At 45.2% G+C, this 14031-nt stretch overlaps 1 protein-coding gene across 1 annotated transcript in view; it reads left to right on the plus strand.

Annotated features, from left to right (window-relative positions):
• MROH1 (maestro heat like repeat family member 1) overlaps window positions 1-14031 on the plus strand; it is a 1587326-nt gene that overhangs the window by 1061809 nt on the left and 511486 nt on the right. The window contains exon 24 of the mRNA XM_053715983.1: window positions 12370-12487. Within this exon, the coding sequence (XP_053571958.1) occupies window positions 12370-12487 (118 nt within the window). The remainder of the gene's footprint in view (window positions 1-12369; window positions 12488-14031) is intronic.

Here is a 14031-nt window from a genome sequence, read left to right on the forward strand (position 1 = left end):
GGTAAGACTCCGCCTCATAGGATTACAGCTCATTCTACTAGGTCAGTTTCTACTTCCTGGGCGTTTAGGAATGAAGCTTCGGTTGATCAGATTTGCAAAGCGGCAACTTGGTCCTCTTTGCATACTTTTACCAAATTCTACCATTTTGTTGTATTTTCTTCTTCTGAAGCAGTTTTTGGTAGAAAAGTACTTCAGGCAGCGGTTTCAGTTTGAATCTTCTGCTTATGTTTTTCATTAAACTTTATTTTGGGTGTGGATTATTTTCAGCAGGAATTGGCTGTCTTTATTTTATCCCTCCCTCTCTAGTGACTCTTGTGTGGAAAGATCCACATCTTGGGTAGTCATTATCCCATACGTCACTAGCTCATGGACTCTTGCTAATTACATGAAAGAAAACATAATTTATGTAAGAACTTACCTGATAAATTCATTTCTTTCATATTAGCAAGAGTCCATGAGGCCCGCCCTTTTTTTGTGGTGGTTATGATTTTTTTGTATAAAGCACAATTATTCCAATTCCTTATTTTATATGCTTTCGCACTTTTTTCTTATCACCCCACTTCTTGGCTATTCGTTAAACTGAATTGTGGGTGTGGTGAGGGGTGTATTTATAGGCATTTTAAGGTTTGGGAAACTTTGCCCCTCCTGGTAGGAATGTATATCCCATACGTCACTAGCTCATGGACTCTTGCTAATATGAAAGAAATGAATTTATCAGGTAAGTTCTTACATAAATTATGTTTTTTCTGTGAATGGTGACCCCTAAGGAAGTTAAAAAGCTGCAGCAAGGCTGTAGCTGGGATTGTGGTGTATAAAAACGGTTAAATCCAACAATTAGCTCCGGTTTGCTTGTTTTAAGAGCTAGAGTCTCCATATTTGCTGTGCAATACTTTCTAAGCATTAAGACACTGGGGTCCAAATTTCAGAAAAATCGGATATTGCCTTCATAGTTTTTTGAACATTCAGAAATAAATGTGTCATTTTATTATTTAAAGAGACAGTAACGTTTTTGTTTAATGCCTTATCTATTTTACCCTCACATCAATCGGAATTGGCTGTGAGGGAAGGGCTGTCTGAGGGTGAAATTTCAGACTCAGGAAAAATTTCTCAACAGGCAGAACCTGAATTAGTGACATTTAAGTTTAAGCTAGAACATCTCCGCGCTTTGCTTAAGGAGGTATTAGCTACTCTGGATGACTGTGATTCCATGGTAGTACCAGAGAAGTTGTGCAAATTGGACAAATTTTTAGAGGTCCCAGTGCACGACGACGCTTTTCCAATACCTAAGAGGGTAGCGAACATAGTGGAAAAGGAGTGGGAGAAGCCAGGTGTACCCTTTGCCCCACCTCCTATATTTAAGAAAATGTTTCCCATAGTAGACCCTAGAAGGGGCGCATGGCAAACGGTTCCGAAGGTTGAGGGAGCTGTTTCAACACTAGCGAAGCGCACAACTATTCCTATAGAGGACAGCTGCGCTTTCAAAGATCCTATGGATAAAAAATTGGAAGGATTGCTTAAAAAGATTTTTGTTCAGCAAGGGTTCATCCTTCAACCAGCTACGTGTGTTATTACTGTCACTTCAGCGGCGTCCTTTTGGTTCGAAGAACTAGAAAGGTCGCTCCAGAAAGAGACTTCCTATGAAGAAGTCATCGACAGAATTCACGCATTAAAGTTAGCTAATTCCTTTATATTGGATGCCGCCTTTCAAATAACGAAATTGGCGCCGAAAAACTCAGGTTTTGCTATAGTAGCGCGTAGGGCGATTTGGCTAAAATCCTGGTCGGCAGATGTGTCGTCCAAGACTAAGTTACTGAATATTCCTTTCAAGGGTAAGACCCTTTTTGGGCCGGAATTGAAGGAAATTATTTCAGACATCACTAAGGGCCATGCCCTCCCACAGGATAGGCCTTTTAAGGCTAAGAACAAGTCTAATTTTCGTTCCTTTCGCAATTTCAGGAACGGACCGGCTAATAACTCCACTGCCGCTAGACAAGAAGGTAACGCGGCCCAGCCCAAACCCGCTTGGAAGCCCATGCAAGGCTGGAACAAGGGTAAACAAACCAAGAAACCTGCTGCTGCTACCAAGACAGCATGAAGGGGTAGCCCCCGATCCGGGACCGGATCTGGTAGGGGGCAGACTATCTCTCTTCGCTCAGGCTTGGGCAAGAGATGTTCTGGATCCCTGGGCACTAGAGATAGTTTCCAAGGGATACCTGTTAGAATTCAAGGGACTTCCTCCAAAGGGAAGGTTCCACCTGTCTCGCTTATCTTCAGACCAGATAAAGAAACAGGCATTCTTACATTGTGTAAGAGACCTATCAAAGATGGGAGTGATAAACCCAGTCCCCTCCGGGGAACAAGGTCTAGGGTTTTACTCAAACCTGTTTGTGGTTCCCAAAAAAGAGGGAACTTTCAGGCCAATTCTGGATTTGGCAGGGTCAATTTTTGACTACCGTGGATCTAAAGGATGCATATCTGCATATCCCAATCCACAAATCTCATCATCAGTTCCTGAGGTTCGCCTTTCTGGACAAACATTTCCAGTTTGTGGCTCTTCCATTCGGTTTAGCCACCGCTCCCAGAATTTTCACAAAGGTGCTAGGGTCCCTTCTAGCGGTCCTAAGACCGAGGGGCATCGCTGTAGCACCTTATCTAGACGATAATCCAATGGGCAGAGAATCACTCCTGCCATCTATCTGCTATTCACATCCCAGGAGTAGACAACTGGGAGGCGGACTATTTGAGTCGTCAGACTTTCCATCCGGGGGAGTGGGAACTCCATCCGGAGGTCTTTGCTCAGTTAACCCAATTATGGGGCATTCCAGACATGGATCTAATGGCGTCCCGTCAGAACTTCAAGATTCCTTGCTACGGGTCCAGATCCAGGGATCCCAAGGCGACTCTAGTGGATGCATTAGTGGCGCCTTGGTCGTTCAACCTAGCATATGTGTTTCCACCGTTTCCTCTCCTCCCCAGGCTCATAGCCAGGATCAAACAGGAGAAGGCCTCGGTGATTCTGATAGCTCCTGCGTGGCCACGCAGGACTTGGTATGCAGACCTGGTGAATATGTCATCGGCTCCACCATGGAAGCTACCTTTGAGACAGGACCTTCTAGTACAAGGTCCATTCGAACATCCCAATCTAGTTTCTCTGCAGCTGACTGCTTGGAAATTGAACGCTTGATTTTATCCAAGCGTGGGTTTTCAAATTCTGTGATTGATACTCTGGTCCAAGCCAGAAAACCTGTGACTAGAAAGATTTACCATAAAATATGGAAAAAATATATCTGTTGGTGTGAATCCAAAGGATTCTCCTGGAGTAAGATTAAAATTCCAAAGATTCTCTCCTTTCTCCAAGAAGGTTTGGATAAAGGATTGTCAGCTAGTTCTCCAAAAGGACAGATTTCTGCATTATCCGTCTTGTTGCACAGACGACTGGCAGCTTTGCCAGATGTACAAGCTTTTGTTCAGGCTTTGGTTAGAATCAAGCCTGTTTACAGACCCATGACTCCTCCTTGGAGTCTAAATTTAGTTCTTTCAGTTCTTCAAGGGGTTCCGTTTGAACCTTTACATTCCATAGATATTAAGTTACTATCTTGGAAAGTTCTGTTTTTGGTTGCTATTTCTTCTGCTAGAAGAGTTTCTGAATTATCTGCTTTGCAGTGTGATCCACCCTATCTGGTGTTCCATTCAGATAAGGTTGTTTTGCGTACTAAGCCTGGTTTTCTTCCAAAAGTTGTTTCCAACAAGAACATCAACCAGGAAATAGTTGTTCCTTCTTTGTGTCCGAATCCAGTTTCAAAGAAGGAACGTTTATTACACAATTTAGATGTTGTTCGTGCTTTAAAGTTCTATTTAGAAGCAACAAAAGATTTTAGACAAACCTCATCCTTGTTTGTCGTTTACTCTGGTAAGAGGAGAGGTCAAAAAGCTACTGCTACCTCTCTCTCTTTCTGGCTGAAAAGCATTATCTGCTTGGCTTATGAGACTGCCGGACGGCAGCCTCCTGACCGTATCACAGCTCACTCTACTAGGGCTGTGGCTTCCACATGGGCCTACAAGAACGAGGCTTCTGTTGACCAGATATGTAAGGCAGCGACTTGGTCTTCTCTGCACACTTTTGCCAAATTCTACAATTTTGATACTTTTGCTTCTTCGGAGGCTATTTCCTCTTGCTAAGTGTGTTCAGTCCACGGGTCATCCATTACTTATGGGATATATTCTCCTTCCCAACAGGAAGTTGCAAGAGGATCACCCAAGCAGAGCTGCTATATAGATCCTCCCCTCACATGTCATATCCAGTCATTCTCTTGCAACCCTCAACAAAGAAGGAGGTCGCAAGAGGAGCTGGAGTTTTTACTTAACTATTAACTATTCTTCAATCAAAAGTTTGTTATTTTAAATGGCACCGGAGTGTGCTGTTTTTCTATCTCAGGCAGTATTTGGAAGAAGAAACTACCTGCGTTTTTTATCTATGATCTTAGCAGGCGTAACTAAGATCCACTGGCTGTTCTCGACATTCTGTGGAGTGGGGTAACTTCAGACTGGGAATAGCATGCGGGGTCCTCCGCAAATGAGGTATGTGCGGTACTTTATTTTCTGGGAATGGAATTGACTAAGAAAATACTGCTGTTACCGTATGATGTAAGTACAGCCTTAAATGCAGTAGTAGCAACTGGTATCAGGCTGATAAATGTATGCGCAGTCGAGTTATATTCTAGGGACTAGAATTTGACTGAGAAAATACTGTTAACACTGAAATAATACTTAAGCCTTCTCTGCAGTGGTAGCGACTGGTAGCAGGCTTAGTGATAGCTTTGCATGACATTGAAAAATGTTGTTTTTTAATAAAACGTTTACTGGCATGTTATTCGTTTTTTTGTGAGGTACTTTGGTGATAAATCGCTTTGGGCATGATTTGTTTCCACATGGCTAACATATTTTTCTGCATGGAAACCGTAATATCAGGGCTCCCACTGTTGTGATTGGAGTGGGAGGGCCCTTGTTTTAGCGCCTTATTGAGCAGTTAAAATTATTGCACAGTCTTTCTGCTTCTTCCTCCTTGATCCAGGACGTCTCTAGAGAGCTCAGGGGTCTGCAAATTTCATTTGTGAGGGAGGTAATCAGTCACAGCAGATCTGTGACAGTGTGCTTACTGTGATTAAAAGCGTTAAATCTTAATTGATATCTGTTTTATCCGTTTTGGGTATCGAGGGGTTAATCATCCTTTTGCTAATGGGTGCAATCCTCTGCTAATAGTACACTTCTTGTTAAGAATTGTTTAATTATATCTGTATTTTTGAAGCGCTGCAGCGTTTTTTAGATTGCTTGTAAAACTTATTGAAAGTGATTTCCAAGCTTGTTATTTTCATTGCTAAGTCTGTTTTAACATGTCTGATTCAGAGGAAACTGTTTGTTCATCATGTTCAAAAGCCAATGTGAAGCCCAATAGAACGATGTGTACCAATTGTATTGATATTGCTTTGAATAAAAGTCAATCTGTACCGATAAAGAAGCTATCACCAGACAACGAGGGGGAAGTTATGCCGCCTAACTCTCCTCACGTGTCAGTACCTGCGTCTCCCGCTCGGGAGATGCGTAAGATTGAGACACCTAGTACATCTAGGCCCTTACAAATCACTTTACATGATATGGCTAATGTTATGAAAGAAGTATTATATAATATGCCCGAATTAAGGGGCAAACGCGATAGCTCTGGGTTAAGGACAGAGCGCGCTGATGACACGAGAGCCATGTCTGATACTGCGTCACAACTTGCAGAACATGAGGATGGTGAGCTTCATTCTGTCGGTGACGGTTCTGATTCGGGGAGACCGGATTCAGAAATTTCAAATTTTAAATTTAAGCTTGAGAACCTCCGTGTGTTACTAGGGGAGGTATTAGCGGCTCTGAATGATTGCGACACGGTGGCAATTCCAGAGAAATTGTGTAGGTTGGATAGATACTATGCCTTTTTCCCCTCCCCCGATATTTAGAAAAATGTTCCCTATAGACGCCACCACACGTGACTTATGGCAGACGGTCCCTAAGGTGGAGGGAGCAGTTTCTACGTTAGCCAAGCGTACCACTATCCCGGTGGAGGATAGCTGTGCTTTCTCAGATCCAATGGATAAAAAATTAGAGGGTTATCTTAAGAAAATGTTTGTTCAACAGGGTTTTATATTGCAGCCTCTTGCATGCATTGCGCCTGTCACGGCTGCAGCGGCATTCTGGTTTGAGTCTCTGGAAGAGGCGATTCGCACAGAGCCGTTGGATGAGGCCTTGAGCAAAGTTAGAACCCTTAAGCAGGCTAATGCGTTTGTTTCAGATGCCGTAGTACATCTAACCAAACTTACGGCTAAAAATTCCGGATTCACCATACAGGCGCGCAGAGCGCTCTGGCTTAAATCCTGGTCAGCGGATGTAACTTCCAAGTCTAAACTACTTAACATTCCTTTCAAAGGGCAGACCTTATTCGGGCCCGGGTTGAAGGAAATTATTGCTGACATTACGGGAGGTAAGGGCCACGCCCTTCCTCAGGACAGGGCCAAACCAAAGGCCAAACAGTCTAATTTTCGTGCCTTTCGTAACTTCAAGGCAGGAGCAGCATCGACTTCCTCCGCTCCAAAACAGGAAGGAACTACTGCTCGTTACAGACAAGGTTGGAAAGGCAACCAGTCATGGAACAAGGGCAAGCAGGCCAGAAAGCCTACTCCCGCCCCTAAGACAGCATGAAGTCAGGGCCCCCTATCCAGAGACGGATTTAGTGGGGGGCAGACTTTCTCTCTTTGCCCAGGCTTGGGCAAGAGATGTGCAGGATCCCTGGACGTTAAAGATTATATCTCAGGGATACCTTTCTGGATTTCAAATCCTCTCCTCCACAAGGGAGGTTCCATCTTTCGAGGTTATCGACAAACCTAGTAAAGAGAGAGGCGTTTCTACAATGTGTACAAGACCTCTTAATCATGGGGGTGATCCACTCAGTTCCGCGATCGGAACAGGGACAAGGATTTTACTCAAATCTATTTGTGGTTCCCAAAAAAGAGGGAACCTTCAGACCAATCTTGGACTTAAAGATCTTAAACAAATTCCTAAGGGTACCATCGTTCAAGATGGAAACCATTCGAACCATCCTACCCATGATCCAAGAGGGTCAATATATGACCACGGTGGACTTAAAGGATGCTTACCTTCATATACCGATTCACAAAGATCATTATCTGTACCTAAGGTTTGCCTTTCTAGACAGGCATTACCAGTTTGTGGCTCTTCCCTTCGGGTTAGCCACGGCCCCGAGAATTTTTACGAAGGTTCTGGGCTCACTTCTGGCGGTTCTAAGACCACGAGGCACAGCGGTGGCTCCGTACCTAGACGACATTCTGATACAAGCGTCAAATTTTCAGAATGCAAAGTCTCATACAGAGATAGTTCTAGCATTTCTGAGGTTGCATGGGTGGAAAGTGAACGTGGAAAAGAGTTCTCTGTTACCACTCACACGGGTTCCTTTTCTAGGGACTCTTATAGATTCTGTAGAGATGAAGATTTACCTGACGGAGTCCAGGTTATCAAAGATTCTCAATGCTTGCCGTGTCCTTCATTCCATTCCAAGCCCATCGGTAGCTCAGTGCATGGAGGTAATCGGCTTAATGGTAGTGGCAATGGACATTTGCGCGCCTGCATCTCAGACCGCTGCAACTATGCATGCTCAGTCAATGGAACGGGGATTACTCAGATCTGTCCCCTTTGCTAAATCTGGACCAGGAGACCAGGGATTCGCTTCTCTGGTGGTTGTCACCAGTTCATCTGTCCAAAGGAATGACCTTTCGCAGGCCAGATTGGACGATTGTAACAACGGATGCCAGCCTTCTAGGCTGGGGAGCAGTCTGGAATTCCCTGAAGGCTCAGGGATCGTGGACTCAGGAGGAGAAACTCCTCCCAATAAACATTCTAGAATTAAGAGCAATATTCAATGCTCTTCTGGCTTGGCCTCAGTTAGCAAAGCTGAGGTTCATCAGATTTCAGTCGGACAATATCACGACTGTGGCTTACATCAATCATCAAGGGGGAACCAGGAGTTCCCTAGCGATGTTGGAAGTCTCGAAGATAATTCGCTGGGCAGAGTCTCACTCTTGCCACCTGTCAGCGATTCACATCCCAGGCGCAGAGAACTGGGAGGCGGATTTCCTAAGTCGCCAGACTTTTCATCCGGGAGAGTGGGAACTTCACCCGGAGGTATTTGCTCAACTGATTCGTCGTTGGGGCGAACCGGATCTGGATCTCATGGCATCTCGCCAGAACACGAATCTTCCTTGTTACGGATCCAGGTCCAGGGACCCGGGAGCAGTGCTGGTAGATGCATTAGCAGCCCCTTGGGTTTTCAACATAGCTTATGTGTTTCCACCATTTCCGTTGCTACCTCGGCTGATTGCCAGGATCAAACAGGAGAGGGCATCGGTAATTCTGATAGCGCCTGCGTGGCCACGCAGGACCTGGTATGCAGACCTAGTGGACATGTCGTCCTGTCCACCATGGTCTCTTCCTCTGAGGCAGGACCTTCTAATTCAGGGTCCTTTCAACCATCCAAACCTAATTTCTCTGAGGCTGACTGCCTGGAAATTGAACGCTTGATTCTATCAAAGCGTGGGTTTTCGGATTCGGTTATTGATACATTAATACAGGCTCGGAAACCTGTGACAAGAAAAATTTACCATAAGATATGGCGTAAATATTTATATTGGTGCGAATCCAAGAGTTACTCATGGAGTAAGGTTAGGATTCCTAGGATATTAGCTTTTCTACAAGAGGGTTTAGAAAAGGGTTTATCCGCTAGTTCGCTAGTTCGCTAAAGGGACAGATTTCAGCTCTGTCTATTCTTTTACACAAACGTCTGGCAGAGCATCCAGACGTCCAGGCCTTTTGTCAGGCTTTGGCTAGAATTAAACCTGTGTTTAAAGCTGTTGCTCCTCCGTGGAGCTTAAACTTGGTTCTTAAAGTTCTTCAGGGTGTTCCGTTTGAACCCCTTCATTCCATTGATATTAAGCTTTTATCTTGGAAAGTTTTTGTTTTTGATGGCTATTTCCTCGGCTCGAAGAGTCTCTGAGTTATCTGCCTTACATTGTGATTCTCCTTATCTGATCTTTCATTCAGACAAGGTAGTTCTGCGTACTAAACCTGGGTTTTTACCTAAGGTTGTTTCTAACAGGAATATCAATCAAGAGATTGTTGTTCCATCGTTATGTCCTAATCCTTCTTCAAAGAAGGAACGTCTTTTGCATAATCTAGACGTGGTCCGTGCTCTGAAGTTCTACTTACAGGCAACTAAAGATTTTCGACAAACTTCTTCTCTGTTTGTCGTTTACTCTGGACAGAGGAGGGGTCAAAAGGCTTCGGCTACCTCTCTCTCTTTTTGGCTTCGTAGCATAATACGTTTAGCCTATGAGACTGCTGGACAGCAGCCTCCTGAAAGAATTGCAGCTCATTCCACTAGAGCTGTGGCTTCCACCTGGGCCTTTAAGAATGAGGCCTCTGTTGAACAGATTTGCAAGGCTGCAACTTGGTCTTCACTTCATACTTTTTCCAAATTTTACAAATTTGACACTTTCACTTCTTCTTCTTCGGAGGCTGGTTTTGGGAGAAAGGTTCTACAGGCAGTGGTTCCTTCTGTTTAATGTTCCTGCCTTGTCCCTCCCATCATCCGTGTACTTAGCTTTGGTATTGGTATCCCATAAGTAATGGATGACCCGTGGACTGAACACACTTAACAAAAGAAAACATAATTTATGCTTACCTGATAAATTTATTTCTCTTGTAGTGTGTTCAGTCCACGGCCCGCCCTGTCCTTTTTTTGAGGCAGGTTCTAAATTTTAAAATTATAACTCCAGTCACCACTGCACCTTATAGTTTCTCCTTTCTCGTCTTGTTTCGGTCGAATGACTGGATATGACATGTGAGGGGAGGAGCTATATAGCAGCTCTGCTTGGGTGATCCTCTTGCAACTTCCTGTTGGGAAGGAGAATATATCCCATAAGTAATGGATGACCCGTGGACTGAACACACTACAAGAGAAATAAATTTATCAGGTAAGCATAAATTATGTTTTTGGGAGAAAGGTTTTGCAAGCCGTGGTGCCTTCCGTTTAGGTAACCCGATTTGCTCCCTCCCTTCATCCGTGTCCTAAAGCTTTGGTATTGGTTCCCACAAGTAATGGATGACGCCGTGGACCGGACACACCAATGTTGGAGAAAACAGAATTTATGCTTACCTGATAAATTACTTTCTCCAACGGTGTGTCCGGTCCACGGCCCGCCCTGGTTTTTTTTTTTTTTTTAATCAGGTTGAAAAAAAATTCTTTATACACTACAGTCACCACGGCACCCTATGGTTTCTCCTTTTTCTCCTAACCGTCGGTCGAATGACTGGGGGGCGGAGCCAGAAGGGGAGCTATATGGACAGCTCTTGCTGTGTGCTCTCCTTGTCTTTCCCTGTGGGGGAGAACATTTCCCACAAGTAATGGATGACGCCGTGGACCGGACACACCGTTGGAGAAAGTAATTTATCAGGTAAGCATAAATTCTGTTTTATGCTTACCAGATTAATTCCTTTCCTTCCGGATAGGGAGAGTCCACGGCCCCCGCCCGTTTTTTCTTGTCTATGGGCGGTCCCCTATTATTTATTTTATTCTTCTGACACGATTTATACCCTAATGTTTCTCCTACTTTTCCTTGTACTCTCGGCAGAATGACTGGGGTAATGAGGAAGTGGTAGGGATATTTAAGCCTTTGGCTGGGGTGTCTTTGTCTCCTCCTGGTGGCCAGCTGTTGTATTTCCCAACAGTAAGGAATGAAGCCGTGGACTCTCCCTATCCGGAAGAAAAGGAATTTATCTGGTAAGCATAAATTATGGGTGGTTTTTAGTAGACAACTCAAAGTATTGATCTAGGCCCATTTCCATCTAATACGAGGAGAGTCCATGGCTTCATTCATTACTTGTGGGAAATACAGAACCTGGCCACCAGGAGGAGGCAAAGACACCCCAGCCAAAGGCTTAAATACCTCCCCACTCCCCTCATCCCCCATTCATTCTTTGCCTTTCGTAACAGGAGGTTGGCAGAGATGTGTCAGATGATTTCGGAGTAGTCTCTTATGGAGGGTAGTACTCTTCGAGATGGGACTGGAGTTTTAAGTAGTCCTGTCAGCCTCTCAGTGAGTAACTCCACAAAGGTTTTGGAAAACAGCACACCTGTCTCTTAGTTGTGGGGCACGGAATATAGGACCTGCCACGTCTTAATTGTAATCCAATAACAAAAAAAGGGTATTCCAGCCTCAAAAAAAGACCTTTATTGTTCACATAAGGTCCAGAGAGCAAAACATACAACGTTTCAGGCCTGCTTTAGGTCCTTAGTCATGTATATGAAAGCATGGATGAAAGTTAGAGTCCGGAGATGCAAGGAGAGTCTTTCTGCGAAACCATCCCGACTCATATTAACAGCTCCTTAAGTAATTAGCGTTGACGAGTTTCGCTGCCTGCTTTCTTCACACTACACACTGTCAAACTTGAAAGGCTGTGTTCCTGTTCCACGGCGTTGATTCTGATAAGATTGTTTCATTTTTTATATATGTAATGATAACGCAAGAAGACAGGATAAGAAGAATAAACCTAAGGGTCCTAATTTTCGTCCCTTTCGTTCGAACAAGTCCCAACAACAGCGACCTGCTGCGAAACCCGACCAGTCCAAGGGATCTTGGAAGCCTGCTCAGTCTTGGAATAAAGCAAGAGCAAGAAGCAAGAGCAAGAAACCCGCCGTGACAAAATCGGCATGAAGGGGCGGCCCCCGATCCGTCTCTGGATCTCGTAGGGGGCAGACTATCTCTTTTTGTGGAGGTTTGGATGAGAGACGTACAGGATCCTTGGGTTCTGGAGGTTGTTACCCAGGGGTACAGGATAGGTTTTAAGAGTCATCCCCCCAGGGGCAGATTCCTCTTGTCAAATCTATCGACAAAACCAGAAAAACGACATGCCTTCCTAGAGTGTGTGAGGGATCTCTCCTCTCTAGGAGTTTTTGTACCGGTACCTCTAGCAGAAAGGGGTCTAGGGTACTATTCAAACCTTTTCGTGGTCCCAAAGGAGGAGGACACATTTCACCCGATTCTGTTTAAATATTTGTTCTATCAAAATCATGAAAGTAAAAAATTGGGTTTTATGTCCCTTTTTGAGACTAGCAAGATGGTGTTTGTATTAGAGGTTACTGTTGCATATCCCAGGTTCTTCCAAGCTCTATAAGTCCACACAATCACATCAATAGGCTCGTCAGCTGGAACTAGATATGTGATGTTGTTAAGCAAAGGGTGTTGTTCCTTATTTTGTGTTCAGAAAACTGGAGCCGCCCCTGATTGACACGTTTAAATCTGATGTGATGAACACCTGCCTGAACAGTGTCTTTTCTCTGCCTCCTGTCACTAATGGGGGTCTGGGGGAGCGTCACAAGGAGGTATGTGCTGCGCATGCTCAGGGTTACAGTAGTTATTGCTGCACGTGTCTGTGTTTTAGCCTGTGTCTTCTCTGGTCCTGTCACTAATGGGGGTCTGGGGGAGCGTCACAAGGAGGTATGTGCTGCGCATGCTCTGCTATAGGGTTACAATAGTGATAGCTGCACGTGTCTGTGTTTTAGCCTGTGTCTTCTCTGGTCCTGTCACTAACGGGGAGCGTCACAAGGAGGTATGTGCTGCACATGCTCAGGGTTGCAATAGTTATTGCTGCACGTGTCTGTTTTTTAGCCTGTGTCTTTTCTCTGCCTCCTGTCACTAATGGGGGTCTGGGGAGCGTCACAAGGAGGTATGTGCTGCGCATGCTCAGGGTTACAATAGTTATTGCTGCACGTGTCTGTGTTTTAGCCTGTGTCTTCTCTGGTCCTGTCACTAATGGGGAGCGTCACAAGGAGGTATGTGCTGCGCATGCTCAGGGTTACAATAGTTATTGCTGCACGTGTCTGTGTTTTAGCCTGTGTCTTCTCTGCCTCCTGTCACTAATGGGGGCTTGGGGGGAGCGTCACAAGGAGGTATGTGCTGCGCATGCTCTGCTATAGGGTTACAATAGTGATTGCTGCACGTGTCTGTGTTTTAGCCTGTGTCTTCTCTGGTCCTGTCACTAATGGGGGCCTGTGGGGAGCGTCACAAGAAGGTATGTGCTGCACATGCTCAGGGTTACAATAGTGATAGCTGCACGTGTCTGTGTTTTAGCCTGTGTCTTCTCTGGTCCTGTCACTAATGGGGGTCTGGGGGAGCGTCACAAGGAGGTATGTGCTGCGCATGCTCAGGGTTACAATAGTGATAGCTGCACGTGTCTGTGTTTTAGCCTGTGTCTTCTCTGGTCCTGTCACTAATGGGGGTCTGGGGGAGCGTCACAAGGAGGTATGTTCTGCGCATGCTCAGGGTTACAGTAGTGATTGCTGCACGTGTCTGTGTTTTAGCCTGTGTCTTCTCTGCCTCCTGTCACTAATGGGGGTCTGGGGGAGCGTCACAAGAAGGTATGTGCTGCGCATGCTCAGGGTTACAATAGTTATTGCTGCACATGTCTGTGTTTTAGCCTGTGTCTTCTCTGGTCCTGTCACTAATGGGGGTCTGGGGGAGCGTCACAAGGAGGTATGTGCTGCGCATGCTCTGCTATAGGGTTACAATAGTGATTGCTGCACGTGTCTGTGTTTTAGCCTGTGTCTTCTCTGGTCCTGTCACTAATGGAGGTCTGGGGGAGCGTCACAAGGAGGTATGTGCTGCGCATGCTCAGGGTTACAATAGTGATAGCTGCACGTGTCTGTGTTTTAGCCTGTGTCTTCTCTGGTCCTGTCACTAACGGGGAGCGTCACAAGGAGGTATGTGCTGCACATGCTCAGGGTTACAATAGTGATAGCTGCACGTGTCTGTGTTTTAGCCTGTGTCTTCTCTGGTCCTGTCACTAATGGGGGTCTGGGGGAGCGTCACAAGGAGGTATGTTCTGCGCATGCTCAGGGTTACAGTAGTGATTGCTGCACGTGTCTGT

The sequence above is a fragment of the Bombina bombina genome, chromosome 5, assembly GCF_027579735.1.
Source record: "Bombina bombina isolate aBomBom1 chromosome 5, aBomBom1.pri, whole genome shotgun sequence".
NCBI lineage: Eukaryota > Metazoa > Chordata > Amphibia > Anura > Bombinatoridae > Bombina > Bombina bombina.